General features: G+C 46.1%; 1 protein-coding gene and 1 long non-coding RNA gene across 3 annotated transcripts; one reads left to right on the top strand and one right to left on the bottom strand.

Annotated features, from left to right (window-relative positions):
- Window positions 1-342: 342 nt before the first annotated feature.
- On the bottom strand, window positions 343-2,596 carry TMSB4X (thymosin beta 4 X-linked). Its single transcript, XM_037822374.1, has 3 exons — window positions 2,507-2,596; window positions 1,257-1,370; window positions 343-786 (listed from the first exon to the last, which is right to left on the bottom strand). Exons 2-3 carry the CDS (start codon window positions 1,354-1,356, stop codon window positions 752-754), a joined length of 135 nt encoding a protein of 44 aa, XP_037678302.1. The 5' UTR covers window positions 1,357-1,370; window positions 2,507-2,596; the 3' UTR covers window positions 343-751.
- Window positions 2,597-3,965: 1,369 nt separating this feature from the next.
- LOC119523031 lies at window positions 3,966-8,214 on the top strand. Of its 2 annotated transcripts, XR_005214584.1 has the most exons (4): window positions 3,966-4,416; window positions 5,321-5,394; window positions 6,249-6,347; window positions 6,566-8,214. It is a non-coding gene; the product is annotated as an uncharacterized LOC119523031 (long non-coding RNA). The 2 variants fall into 2 exon arrangements; XR_005214583.1 differs by lacking the exon at window positions 3,966-4,416 and having other exon boundaries at window positions 4,453-5,394.
- The last annotated feature ends 5,144 nt before the right edge of the window (window positions 8,215-13,358 follow it).

Genomic DNA, 13,358 nt, shown 5'->3' with positions numbered 1-13,358 from the left:
GACACCTGAAATAAGACACTGTGCTGTAAATCATCACCATCCTCATTTTCTTGATCATATGAAATATATTCAATGTTGGCTTAGCAAAACCTATAGACCCGAAAATATATTTTTCAAACAACTCAATAGTAGGAATTCAAGCAACCCAAGAAAACAATCTTCAAATTAGCTAATATAGTCAAGGTATTTCACGTACCTGGGTGAAAACCATTTCTAGGCCGCAACAGAATTTACCCACATCACCAGACGTTTGTTATTTATTGCTCTCCCAGCGATATCAAACCCTCCAAGAGTTTCATCCACAGATAAATCTCCTTCTAGAGACCAGACAGTAACACCAACCAGGTTTTAAAACTTTTTATTTGCATATTAAAAAAATTGTGCATTCCAATAATTAAAATCATTTGAACAACAAAAAAAAATGGCACTCTGATTAAACTGCATTTTACAGCCTGTAGGGCATCTTGGACCAGCTTTGCTTTTACTCTAGATTCACTGTCGTCCCACCCAGCTTCTTCCTTCACCAACATGCAAGTTCTTTTCCTACTCTGCCAGCCAGACAGGCAGATGGGAGAGGCAGGCGCGGCCTTCCTTGTCAGTAGTTCTCGATTCTTTGATGTGAAAAGGGGCAGCACAGTCATTTAAACTTGATCCAACCTCTTTGCATCTTACAAAGTTAACAGCTAAAAGAAGTAAAATAAGAAGGCAATGCTTGTGGAATGTACAGTGCATATTGGCGGCGCACACCTCATTACGATTCGCCTGCTTGCTTCTCCTGTTCGATCGCTGTAAGGGGAAAACAGACAAAAAAAGAAAAAAAGGTGGAGGGGATAAGAGAATTCAGTAAAGTCTAGCTATAGGAGTATAGTCCTTTCACTTAAAATATCTCTTCCCGTCATACAAACGCTATACAAGTATAAAAAGGCATTCCATCATGAAATAAAATATTTATACTAAATATATTAAATAGATGCACATTTGCACAGACGTGTATTTGTGTATGTTATATAGAAATGTTATATTAAACATGCCATTATTAAATTACTAAAGCTTTGTGTCTGTTGGCTGCAAAACAATTCTTAATTAACCTTTCCCCGCCACATTAATCATAAAACTGTCGACTCCACCCCCGCCCTCCCTTGCCCTCCCCCCTGGAATTCTTCTCCCAGCCTCTCCCAGCCTCCCACCCACCCACCCACCCACCCGGCCACTCCCGCCCAGCCCTTTTCTCGAGAAGGGAGGGGGTGGGTACTTACTTTCTTTGGAAGGCAGTGGATTTTTCTCTTGCGTTTCTGTCTTCTTCAATTTCGACTTATCGAATTTCTCAATCTCAGCCATATCGGGTTTGTCAGACATGGTTGTAGAGGAAGCTGCAGGTACAAAGGCAAGAGGAGGGAGGGTGAGAAAGCCACCCCCCTCCCCTCCCCCGCTCAGAGCTGCGCCTCCCCACCCCCGCCTGAAACCCCCCTCCCCCTGCCTTCCGCTTTTATTCTAAGGGGCTAAAGAGCTATCTTCCTCTTTTACAGACAAAAAAAAAAAAAAAGAAAACCCCAAACCGAAAACACCATATTTCAAAGCTGGCGGGGGTGGGTGAACGGGACCAAAGAGCCGTAGACGCTCTCACACCGCTGGGCCGAATCTACCAGAAGGTTGATTGCAGCGTTTAAAAAACTAAAATCTGGCTAGAACGCGTAAAAAACAGTGCAGCCCCTTCAAGCTAAATTATCGGGTAAAAATTCTTAACATGAAGCCGCGGTGGCAAAAAACATTTCTGTTTTTCAATCTATGGTCTCTCCCCCAAAACATGCGGGTCGGGCCGGCTTTCTTCTCCTGTCACAAAGAGGGAGCGGCCGCCGCTGGCCTCCGGCCACCGCCCTCCGCGCTTCCTTCCGCGCGCTCCACAACGCGGCGGCCGCGCACAAAGCGGCCTCACCGCCGCCCGGCCCGCAGCTCTGCCACGCCGCCCGCCGCGATCCTGCAGCCGCTGCACGCATTCCCCGCTCGGAAGACGTTTAACATCTCACGAGCTAGCCCTACCCCCCGAACCTGGGCAGATACAGCCTGCAAGGCAAGCAGGGGGCCAGGGAAGGAAGAGAAAAAGGAGTGGTAGAGGCTCCGGGCTCGGCTGGGGGGAGATGGAACAAAGGATCTTTCTGTTCCTGATCAATCAATGCAGAATGCCTCGGGCGGGGGGGAAGGGGGGGATAAAGAAAAATGCTCCCTCGAGGCTGCAGAGCAAAACGCCACATTTTTTATTGCTGTTTTTAAAAAAAACCACCAAAAAACCCCCAGTGTCCGGCGCCGCTGGCCAGCCCCTGCACGGGCTCCGCATCGCCAATCTCCCCGCAGCAGCCTGCGGGAGGGACCGCGGCTGCCCGGCTCTCGGGAGGCCTGGATGGGGGTGCCGGAAAGGCGGGGGGCGAGCGCGGGCGCTCGGTGGGAGGGGGGTCGGAGGCCCGGGGCGCCGAGGGGCAGGAGGGCAGGAGGCAGGGGCCCTGGGGCTCACCCTAACGATGTGCGCGAGCGAGAGGAGTCCGATCTGCACAGTGGCCGCCGCCGAGTGTCGGGCGGGGCGCGACGAGCGCGCCTATATGGGCGCCCCTATGTAAATGAGGTGATGTCACCCGCGCCCGCTTAACTCTTTCGCGCCGCGCCCTGGGCGCCGCGTGCGGGGGCCCGCCTGGCTGTTTGGGGCCCCACCCCCACGCCCACCGGTGTCCATTGGTGCACCCTAACCGCCAGGAGGACGGAAAAATAAAACGAGAGAGCCCACCTTCCTTCATAATGCATTTTTCCCCTTTCATGTTTATTTTATTGTAATAATTTGTTTTGCAACGGCGGCGCAGGCCAGCTCTTGGAGACCCGTGCACGATAAATAAAGTCCTGGGTGTTACACAGGGGGTTTAGCATTCCTTTACTGAGAAATTGGCATTGTCCGATGCAGATATCTCCCAAGCCAGGGCGCCGTGCTCGCGGGCGTCCAGTGCAGGAGTGGGGTGCCCCGTGACTCAGCTTTCCGACCGGCGGAGGGCAGCTGCCCCACCCCGGCCTTCTTTGTCTTCCTCGCTTCCTTTCTCCTTGATTTGGGTGGGAGGTCAAGCACCCTTAAATGTTAAATGGTCTTAGACGTTTCAAAACGGTAGCATTCGATATTTTTCCCCATCGTACTGATTTTTGTGAGCACCCATCAAACAGCGGCGACGTTTGCTGCCCGTAGGGTAATTTGCCTGGAGTTTATAGTCCACCGCCTCCCGCTTAGGAAGACAAGTCAGGTTCCAGCTCTGCTAGTGCCTGACAACGAAAAAGTCCGGTTCCTTTCCCGTCCCTTATGTCCTAAATGTCCTATAATTCTAAGAGTGATTGCTAAGGAGGCCTATGTTGAATCCCAATGACTACGATCCCTAAAATCTTGAGATCAAATTAAAAGAGGGAACTCTGAAGGGAGCGCTTTTCAGCACCAGAACATATTTGAAGCGCACTTTTAAGTTACGTGTGGAAATTATTCACCACGGAAGATTTAGGTCGAGAGGGGAGCAGTTTCCAAGATGGCACCTGACTGAGCACAACTGACACAGTTGCTCCCGAAAACAGAGTTACAGATGACACGTGGAGTCTACCAACTGCATGGGAAAGGGAAAAGACCAGCAGGTCCTGAAAAGGGCCAGTTGTCATTATTTCTAAGGGATGTGAAGCCACGTTCAAAATATTCTTTCTCCTTTTCTGTGCCCGGAAGAAGTATTTTCAGAAAGTCCTTGCTAATTGTGTTTATGGCAGAGGCTTTTGTCATACTGGGGATTAGAGGCGAGTGTTATTATGTACGCCCTTAAAATGCCACCACGAGCAGCTTGGACTTCCCCATTTCTTGGCCTCCTTGACTTCCTTTTTCCTGCTGAGGAAGAGGGAGGTGGGGGTGGGCAGGGGCAGGTGACCGTCTGGGTCCCCAGTCATGCTCTGCTGCGCAGCTGCCATTGTGTTTTCCAATGTCCGCCGGGCCCTTTCCTGCACCGGACGTCTCGTCTCTGGTAACACGTGCCCCTGCCCCACGTCGCCTGGCCTGGGAGTCCACTTCACGGCTGAAACACAGAAAAGCTCTTGCAGGAGGACTTGGGGGCTGCTTTCAGCTGGCAGCTGCGATCCTACAAACACCGTTTCCGTGGGTCCTGCGTTTCCATTTCCTCTCACCCACCTGCTGTCGAAAATCACTTCTTTCCTCCTCAGGTCTCCTGATGACAAAAGAGTATCTCCGCCATTCTGTTGCTTGGTCTCACAAGGGCTTTTCTTTGAAGAGGATTGGCCTGACAAAAACATTTCCAAAGGAGATGGAGGAGTGGAAACTTTCAAATGTCTGGAGAATTTTTCTAGTCTGGTAACTGGCAGGCTTCTGCCATGTTTAGAATCTTGAGAGAAAGAGGGCAGGTGGGTAGAGAGAGGAGGGCGGGAGGGAAAGAGAGGGGGCAGATGACTGAAAGCAAGGGAGAAGTGTCTGCCGTAGTTGGGCTTGACTTGCCAACTGGGCTGGAGACCTAGAGAGAATGAAAAGGGAAGGGTGAGGCAGTTGGAAGGAAAAGCAAACCAAGGCATATCCTTAAAAAGTCACGTCAACTACTCTTTCTGGGCCTCAGTTTTCTCATCCATTAAGTGGGATTATTGCAGTACCCACCTCACAAGGATGCTGGGAGGGTTAAATCCTTAGCCTGTGTCTGGCACTTAGTAAGCCCTTTGTATTACTATTACTATTATTATAGTTATTCCTATTTAGGATAGAAGGTGGAAAAAAATACTGAAATAAATTTTTTAGTGTTTGGGATTAATTAAAATTTTCAAGATTTTCATATGAGTTATTTGCTCTTATAAAGTACCAGTAAAAATGAGATCCCTTGTTAATTTTACAGCAAATAAAAAATAACTTCAATTGCTTGATGGCTTTTAGGAGGCAGGCCTTGTAATAGGTGCTTTCTATTTCTTTTCACCTTTCATCCCCAGCTCCTTTCCATGGTGGGAGGTTTACAGGTGGGGAAACTGAGGCTTAAAGAAACTGAATCATTGTGATAACCAAGCCTATAGCTGCTCTCTGATTTTCTGCTAAGTGGGAGATAAAAGTCTTCCCACTTGCCACCCCCCCCCCCAGTCTGATTCTGTGCGTGGGAATCACGAGGAAGAATGCGAGGGGCTAGATGGCTTTGTTTTCCACCACGCTTGGTACACAGTAGTTGCATAATAAATAGTTATGGGATTGCGTTGAGTTGAATTGCTCAAGTGAGGAAGGCCTGCGAACCCAGCTCTAACCTGTGACCCTAATCACTTTGCTTTCCATCTCCAGATAATGACAGCCGCTTGTATTAATGTTCCAGATGCCAGGGAGACACCCTGCCTCATGGAAGCTACCAGTGATCGGTGGGTTAGCATTTGCTGGGCACAGCCACCATTGGGAGGGGCATTTTCAATCCCAATTTAAAGACTAGGAGTGGCAGGCGTTGGGGGGCAAGAGACCTGCCTACGTCATGCCACCGGGGGTTCCAGGCTGCTGGCCCACTCCAGCCTTGGGCTCTCCAGTGAGAGATGAGCCAAGAGCCCCCTTGGTGCCCCCCCTGCCTTCCTCATTGAGTGGGCAGTGGCACCCTCCGTTGCATGTGCCAATAGAGCCCTCAGGGGCAGTGGCCTTCCTCCAAGCCTGTGCCAAATGGAATCAGGAAGAGGCGTGAGGGGCCAGTGTCTTTGATTTTCTTTCCAGGGTGGGCCTGGGACAGAGTGGTGGCTATTTCCAACTCTGGGGAAACAACCATTGATGTCAGCATTCGTGAAAATTAGTTCCATTATTTTTGGCCTATTAAATGCCGTGCGGAGCATTCAGTCAAACAGACTTACCCAAAGAAGAGGGGGAGGAGGAAGGGGAGCAGAAGGAGGGCAGTGATGACAGCAAGGCTCCCCAACTCTTTGCTTTCTCAAGTCCAGCTCCCTTTGTCTGGGTTTCAGGGCCTCCCACCTGCCTGTACCACTCTTTCCCCTGTGACACCCCAAATCGCATCTATTCTTCCTGGCCTCCATTACAGCGAGTGCTCCTTCCACTTACTATAATCTAATTTCCTGGTGAAGACTCAGCCCAGGTGCCCCTTAACGACAGGGGGAGGGAGGAGAAGGGGGGAAGGGTGCGCACTGGGCTGCCTGTGTGCTGGCCCATCTGTCAATCCCTGTGTATACAATATCTGATTTAATACTAATGTCTCCATTTTACTCCTGAAAAAACTCAGGCTTTGAGAATGTAAGCAGCTTGCCCAAGATCAAATACCCAGCTCTATCTACAAAGTCTCAGACCTCCCAGTTGATGCCCATCTTTGCCTTACCTTCAGGTAAAATATCTCTTTCTCCGTGATTCCCCCCTACGGCTCCACTTTGTGCTCTGTGCCCTCTAACAGAAAACTCCCTTTAACAGTGTGGGGGCAAAAAAAAGGAGTGGAGAATAACATGAAAACAAGGGGGAGTCAAAGAATACCCTTGCAAATGTTGAATGTCCAAATGCTGTGCAGCTAATTTCCCTCTTCACTTTGTTGGTCTGATGGAAACTTAGGACCCAAAGGAGCTTGAAGAGGGATCTCAGTCAACCCAGTTTCCCCATCTGTGACTTCAGTTCACCTCTACAACATCCCTTCCAAGTGATCACGCTGCCGACACTCAGCAAGGTCAAGGATACAACGCAGAGTGTCTCAGGGTCCACACAGGGGGCCATCGGTAGCTTAGTTTGGCTAGGGCATGCATAGAATGAGAGAGAATGACAGGAACTAATGTCGGGAGGCAGGAGAGGGGCAGATTGTGTAACAATAATAATAATAACAACAACAACAATCATGACTGAAATAATAACAGGAATAATAGCAAACATTTCTTAATCACTTACCGTTTGCCAGGAAGCTTTCCATGCAGTATCTCACCTCCCTAAATTGTCCCCCTGCCCTGTGATAGAGGTCTTCTTATTCTCCCCATTAAAATGAGGGAGTCCTAGAGAGATTAAACAACTTAGCCAAGATCACACAGTGAAGGCCAGAGACAGGGTTTGAACTCTGACTCGCTGACGCCGAAGCTGCGTCACTTCCATACTACACTCTTCATAGAATCCTAAAGCTCGGGAAAGTCATAGATCATCTCAATAAGCCATTTAGGTTTTCCAATATTAAAACTTTTGAATAGAGATGCTGTAATAGTATATCATAGAAATGAAAAGTTTGCCTGCCCAAATTTTCAAAATTATATTACACTACAGAAACCCACTCTGCTCTTTTTGCCTTCTTTTGCAGAGCCCAATGTACTTGCAATAAAGGGAATTGTGAATCCTGAATGTTGGTGGTTTTGCACAACTTTTCACTCACCTGATATTTTTCCCAGCAGTCATTCATATTACAATGGTTTTAAAAAAATTAGTAGGTCAAATAAGGTATTGAAAGGGGAGCCATTACATATGCTCAATGGTTTTCTGTGTTAAAAATGATAAACTTGGCATTCTATTGTGAAGGAGAATTATCATTCGCAAGTAATAAGTGATCGTATTTGTTAACGCTCCTTCGGTGGGCGTCAGCGCTTTTCTATGAATATTCCCAGATCATCAGCAGAAGGTGCTTCCTGGCTTTATGGTGAGAAAAGTGAACGTGGGTAATGGCCCCATGCTGGGTTGAATGCCCTGCTGCCGCCATCTTAAAATTGTTAATAAATTTGGAACAAGTGGCTCTGCATTTTCACTTCGCACTGAGCCCCCCCAAATTACAAAGCTGATCCTGCCCATCTCGGTTCCTCATTCCTCATGTGCCCCCAGTGCCACTGGCTTTTCCTGGGATCCAGGAATGAGCTCATCTCCTGAGCCCCATCCTCGGCCTCCGACCCCCTCCCTGATCATATCCGCCTATGCTGCCCGGGTGTGGAAACGTCTTTTTCTCCTTGGTTCAGTTGAGAAAGTAACAGCACTTTATAAAGGGGCTTTTCATCAGAAAACTTAGAGGAAAACAAATTTTAAAGCACAAAAATAAACGGATGCACACCAGTGTTCATAGCAGCATTATTCACAATTGCCAAAAGGTGGAAGCAGCTCAAGTGTCCACCGCCAGATGAAGGATAAACAAAATGTGCTCTCTCCGTACAATGGAGTATTATTCGGCTGAAAAAAGGAATGAAGTTCTGATACATGTGGCAACATGGATGAACGTAGAAGACATCATGTTGAGTGAAATAAGCCAGACACAAAAGAACAAATATTGTATGATCTTTCTTATATGAAATAATCAGAAGATGCAAATCCATAGAGTCAGAAACTAGAATACAGGTTACCAGGAACTGGGGTGGGGCAGGGAATGGGAAGTTAATGCTTAATTGGTGCAGAGTTGCTGTTTGAGGTTATGGAAAAGTTTGGATAATTGATAGTGGTAATGATAGCACAACATTGTGAATATAATTATCACCACTGAATTGTATATTTGAAAATGGTTAAAATGGGAAATTTTAGGTTGTATATATATTACCAGAATAAAATTTAGAAAAAACACAATGCACGCATAGAACCATACAACACAAACGTGAACTCTAATGTAAACAATGGGCTATAGTTAATAGTATAATTCTAATACTATTGTTTCATCAATTGTAAGAAAGGTACCACACTAATGCAAAGTGTTAATAATGGGGAAAACTGTGTGTATGGGGGGGGGGTATGGTAACTCTAGGCTTTCTGCATGACTTTTCTGTAACCCTACAACTGCTCTAATAAAAAGAAATGGATGGGTTTCTTAATCACACTGGAGTCTGAATGTAGATTGACTTGACCGGCACAGCTTAGAGGCTGGAGGGCCTCTGTCCCTTTCCCCAGCGCCTGTCCACCTGGGAGGAGGTGTGGATACGGACCAACTGTATACTCAGGCTGGCTCCACGTGGAGCCATTGGTGGAATTCTTCACCCCTGCCTGGGTTTTGTCCCCAGTTGCGGGCCATTCTCTTTGGCCCACGGCTGAGCCACTCCTGTGCACAGTCACCCCCAGGAAGTCCTGGTCTTTGACCCCATGAGAAAGGAACTTCCCTGCGTGACCCCCAGTGGTTCCTTTTGGACTTTCTTGGGCCATCTTGTCCTGACCTTGCAACTAACTTTGTCACCCACCTTGGAAGTTTTCCAGGCTCCTCGCCCTTAACTGGTTTCTTATGCTGGTGGATCGGCCTGTGCGTGCAGGGAGGGTTCAGCTCTACAACCCGGGTTAAGTTTCAGCCTGAGCCTAGTCTCCCTTGGAGCTGCATGGCCCAGGGTGGTCACCACCTTTTCCCAGGGCCTGTAGCAGGGGCATGCACCAGTTCTCTGCCCTTCCTTTCTGCCACGTTATTCTTTCCTGGTGGAGGGATGCCTGCAGTTCTCGGCTTACCTGCAGCATTGGAACTGACCGGCAGGGCACATCAAGACCAAGGAAGGAGCCAGCCTTTACCAGCATCTCCACCCAGTCCCCAGTTCTCTCTGATGCCTGGGCTCAGAGGAGCCTTCCCAGGAGAAGAGCTCCATCCCCACGTTATTTCAGCCTTGCATTTACTTTTCACCTAAGGTAAAAATAATAGTCATCATTTTCACTAAAGGAGAAAAGGAGTATGCCATCTTGTCACACGAAGGCCAAATGTGGTACAAATGGAATCCCCCGGAAAAGGACACTGAAATTCTGGTTTTATACCATGCAATAAATTTATAGCCAGGACTTCATTATGATAATGATGATGTAGACAAATGAGATCCATAGAAACCACAATTCCCAAATCTGACTTTAGCTAATAGAGTCAACTTGAGATTTAAAAGTAAATCATAATCCTCAAAAAGTTAAACATGGAATTACCACATGACCCAGCAGTTCCCCTGTTAGAAATATACCTGAAAGAATTGAAAACAGGTGTTCAAACATGTGTACACGAATGTTCACAGCAGCAGCGTTCACAACAGCCAAAAGGTGGAAATATCCCAATGTCCATCAATGGATAAATGGATACACAAAATGTGGTCTATCCACACAATGAAATATTATGCAGTCACACAAAGGAATGAAGAACTGATGGGTGCTACAATGCGGATAAACCTTGAAACCTAATGCTAAGTGAAAAAAGCCAGACACAAAACATTATGTATTGTATGATTCCATTTATATGAAATACCCAGCACAGGGAAGTCATGGAGTTGGAAGGCAGATTGGTGTTTGACAGGAGCTGGGGAGAGGGAAACAGGGAGGAACTGCTTAATGAGCATGGGGCTTTATTTGGGGGCAATAAAAACGTTTTGGAATTAGTGTGATGGTTGCACAACATTGTGAATGTACCAAATGCTATGGAATTGTTCTTTTTAAAGTGGTTAACTTTATGTTATGTGGAATTTTATCTTGATTTTTAAAATGCCAAGGAAACAAAGTAAATCATAGCCCTATTTCCCACACCCAAGTGTCTGGTTAGGAGAAGATGGGAGGAGAGTCTGGTGGAATGAGATTCAGGGGTTCTTAACTCTTTTCTGTGCCATGGACCCCTTTGGCAATTGTGTGTACCCTTTTGACCCCCTTCTCAGAATTATGTAAATACATGAACTAAAAAACCTGGGATCACAAGTGAAAGCAATTATATTTACATCCAGTTATCAAAAAGTTTCAAAAAAGTGTGATGGAGTAACATATGCACTTCTTTATGCATTAAATAATATAATCTCACAGCAGGTCTCAGAGCCACCATAAATTCAAAACAGTGACGTGCGTTTAGATAGCTGCAAAATGTTAATGGATATGCCAATATCTGTGAATTCTATCATCCACTAACTCACAGGAACTGCTAACATTACAGAGGTTCCTTGTCCACGTGCGTAATTGAAGAAAATGCTCATGTTCAGTCAGAGGTGGATGAAAATAAACATGATTTTCCCCCTCTAAGTTCATGGACTCCCTGGGGATTCTTTCCAAAGACCTCTTGGGTGTCTGCGGACTCCAGGCTAGGAAAGGGGTTCTTTGAACTAGAGGAAGTCACCAACAGGGTTTCTGAGTGAGAAACGGAAGAGATGGCATGGATATCAGTGAACTGGAAAAACCACTAAAGAAGTCTGCTTTTGAAATTTAGTTTAGCATTTAACTCTGCATGCTCTCTACGTGGCCTAACTTCTGCAGTCGGAGCAAGCAGTTCGCCTAAAGAGTTTTAAGTGCCTAATGGGTGCAGAGTTTCTCTTTGGAGTAATGGAAAGGTTTTGGCAATGGATGGTTGTTGATGGTAGCACGACATTGTGAATGTGATCAATACCACTGAATTGTATCTTTGAGAGAAGTTAAAACGGGAAAATTTATGTTGTATATATGTTACCACAATAAAAAAAAAAAAAAAAAAGTTTAAGCACCAGCTCAGGGGAGCCTGGAAATTGGATGTCAGTTGGGGGGTGGGGGTGGGGGTGGGGGTGGGGGTGGGGGGAGACCAGCTTATAGGTGTCACCTTACATTCTGGGGCTTGGTAATTCCTTATGAATACAACTCATGTTGATCTGGTGTTTGTGAGCTTTTTCCAAGGCTTTTCTCATCTTCTGTGTCATGTTATCCTTAAAGCAGATAAAGGGGCTGGGTTTTAGCATGAATATTTTGCAGAGGATGAAACTCAGCACAGAGAGGTTAAATGACCTGCCCAAGGGCATTCAGCTGGTTTGCAGAACCCGGACCACAAACCAAAGCTCCTTACTTTCAACCATGGGCGCCATCGTCCTTTAGGCATAATTTTGGGTGTTAGAGCCCAGAAAATCCATCCTCATAGGAGGATTTAAATTTTGCACCAAGAGAAGTTTGAAACAAGCTAAATTTTGATTATCATTCTGGGTACAAGAATCCCAAAACTGCCAGGAGAGGGAGATGGGGCCTGGAAGGGGGTAAGAAGGAATGGAAGAAAAAAGCTCTGTGTTCCAAAACAGGAGATGTTTGGCTTTTGTTTTTAAATTCCTGCAACTATCCATTTATTTTACTTGTATTCCTAGAACCCTTATTATTTAGTTTGTAATGTGCACCATTGCTAGAGTTATGGGAATGGTTGAAACTTTTCATTTTTGGAATAATTTTAAACCTACAGAAAAGTTGCAAAAATATAATGAAGAATTCCTGTATACTGTCTACTCAGATTTACTAATTGCTAATATTTTGCCACATTGGCTCCTCCTGCCCCCATCTATCGATCTATTTTTCTAAACCATTTAAGAATAAGTTGCAAATATGACACTCCTTTACCCTGCAAATACTTCAGTATGCATTTACCAAGAACAGTCTCCAAAATAGCCACAGTACAATGATCAGTACCAGGAAATTTTGTATTCCTGCAATACTGTCATCTAATCTACAAAACCGTATTCAAATTCTGCCTATTAGCTATAACAATTTTGTTTTTCATGGTCCAAGTTCTAATCCAGGATCGTGCACTGCGTTTTGTTATCATGCCTCGTTAGTGTCTTTTCATTTAGAACATCCTCAGTCTCTTTGTCTTCCATGACACTCATATTTTTTAAGAAGACCTGCCAGTTGTTTTGTGGTATTTCCCTCCATTTGGGTTTGACTTGTTTCCTCCTGATTAGATTTGGGCTTTGCATTTTTTGGCAGGAACGCTACACAGGGATGCAGTGAGCTTCTGGGCTTCTCTCAACATGAGACACAGGATGTTGGTTTTTCTCATTATTGGGGATGCTAACTTTGATCACTTGATTAAGGTATTATCGTCAGGTGTCCTCTATAAAGCTACTAGCTTTTGAGACACTGCTTTGAATGTATCTCTGCTCCCTGCATGGCAGGGATAGTTCAGCTGTCTTCACAGAAGGCTCCTAGCTCATTTAGAGTGGGGTCACCTGTAACCTCAATGGAGGTGAGTTACTCTCCCCACTCCCGATGACGGTGCTGAGGACACAGAGCCGCCCTGTCAGTGCCGTCCCCACGTGAGGAATTTAGCTGTATTTGAACAGCATCACAGTATTCAAAGAGTGCACCCTGCTTCCGAGGAGAAAATTTTAAAAAGGTAACACATGGCAAAAAACATTTTTCACACAGTAGACCCATGATAAAATGCCTGAAATGACTGCCACTCTTGCCACAAGCCTTTGAAAAGATAAAAGAACTCTGATGCCTGAGCCTAACAAGAAAACAAGTTTTCCTGGGGGGCTTTTCTTATCAAAGGCTAGAGAATGGGGCCTATGACGACCCCTCAGTGGGAGATTAAAAACTCCTGGGGCTGATGTTTCAACCTGCTTGCTCACCCTAGCAGGAAGCAATTGTGTCTCAAAGAGGCCAACAGAAAGCTGGAGGATGCCCTTCAAGCAGAATCCCACTGCTGTGTTTATAGGACTAAGGGTCCTGACCAGCCTGGCAC

The sequence above is a fragment of the Choloepus didactylus genome, chromosome X (genome assembly GCF_015220235.1).
Source record: "Choloepus didactylus isolate mChoDid1 chromosome X, mChoDid1.pri, whole genome shotgun sequence".
Classification (NCBI taxonomy): domain Eukaryota; kingdom Metazoa; phylum Chordata; class Mammalia; order Pilosa; family Megalonychidae; genus Choloepus; species Choloepus didactylus.
Note: the sequence above shows the minus strand (reverse complement) of the source record. Positions and strands in the feature narration are given on the sequence as shown.

Coding starts and splice junctions, on each gene's coding strand:
- TMSB4X (XM_037822374.1), bottom strand. CDS start 1,356: ATGTCTGACAAACCCGATATGGCTGAGATTGAGAAATTCGATAAGTCG. Junction 787..1,256: donor TCCACTGCCTTCCAAAGAAA/GTAAGTACCCAC, acceptor TTCCCCTTACAG/CGATCGAACAGGAGAAGCAA.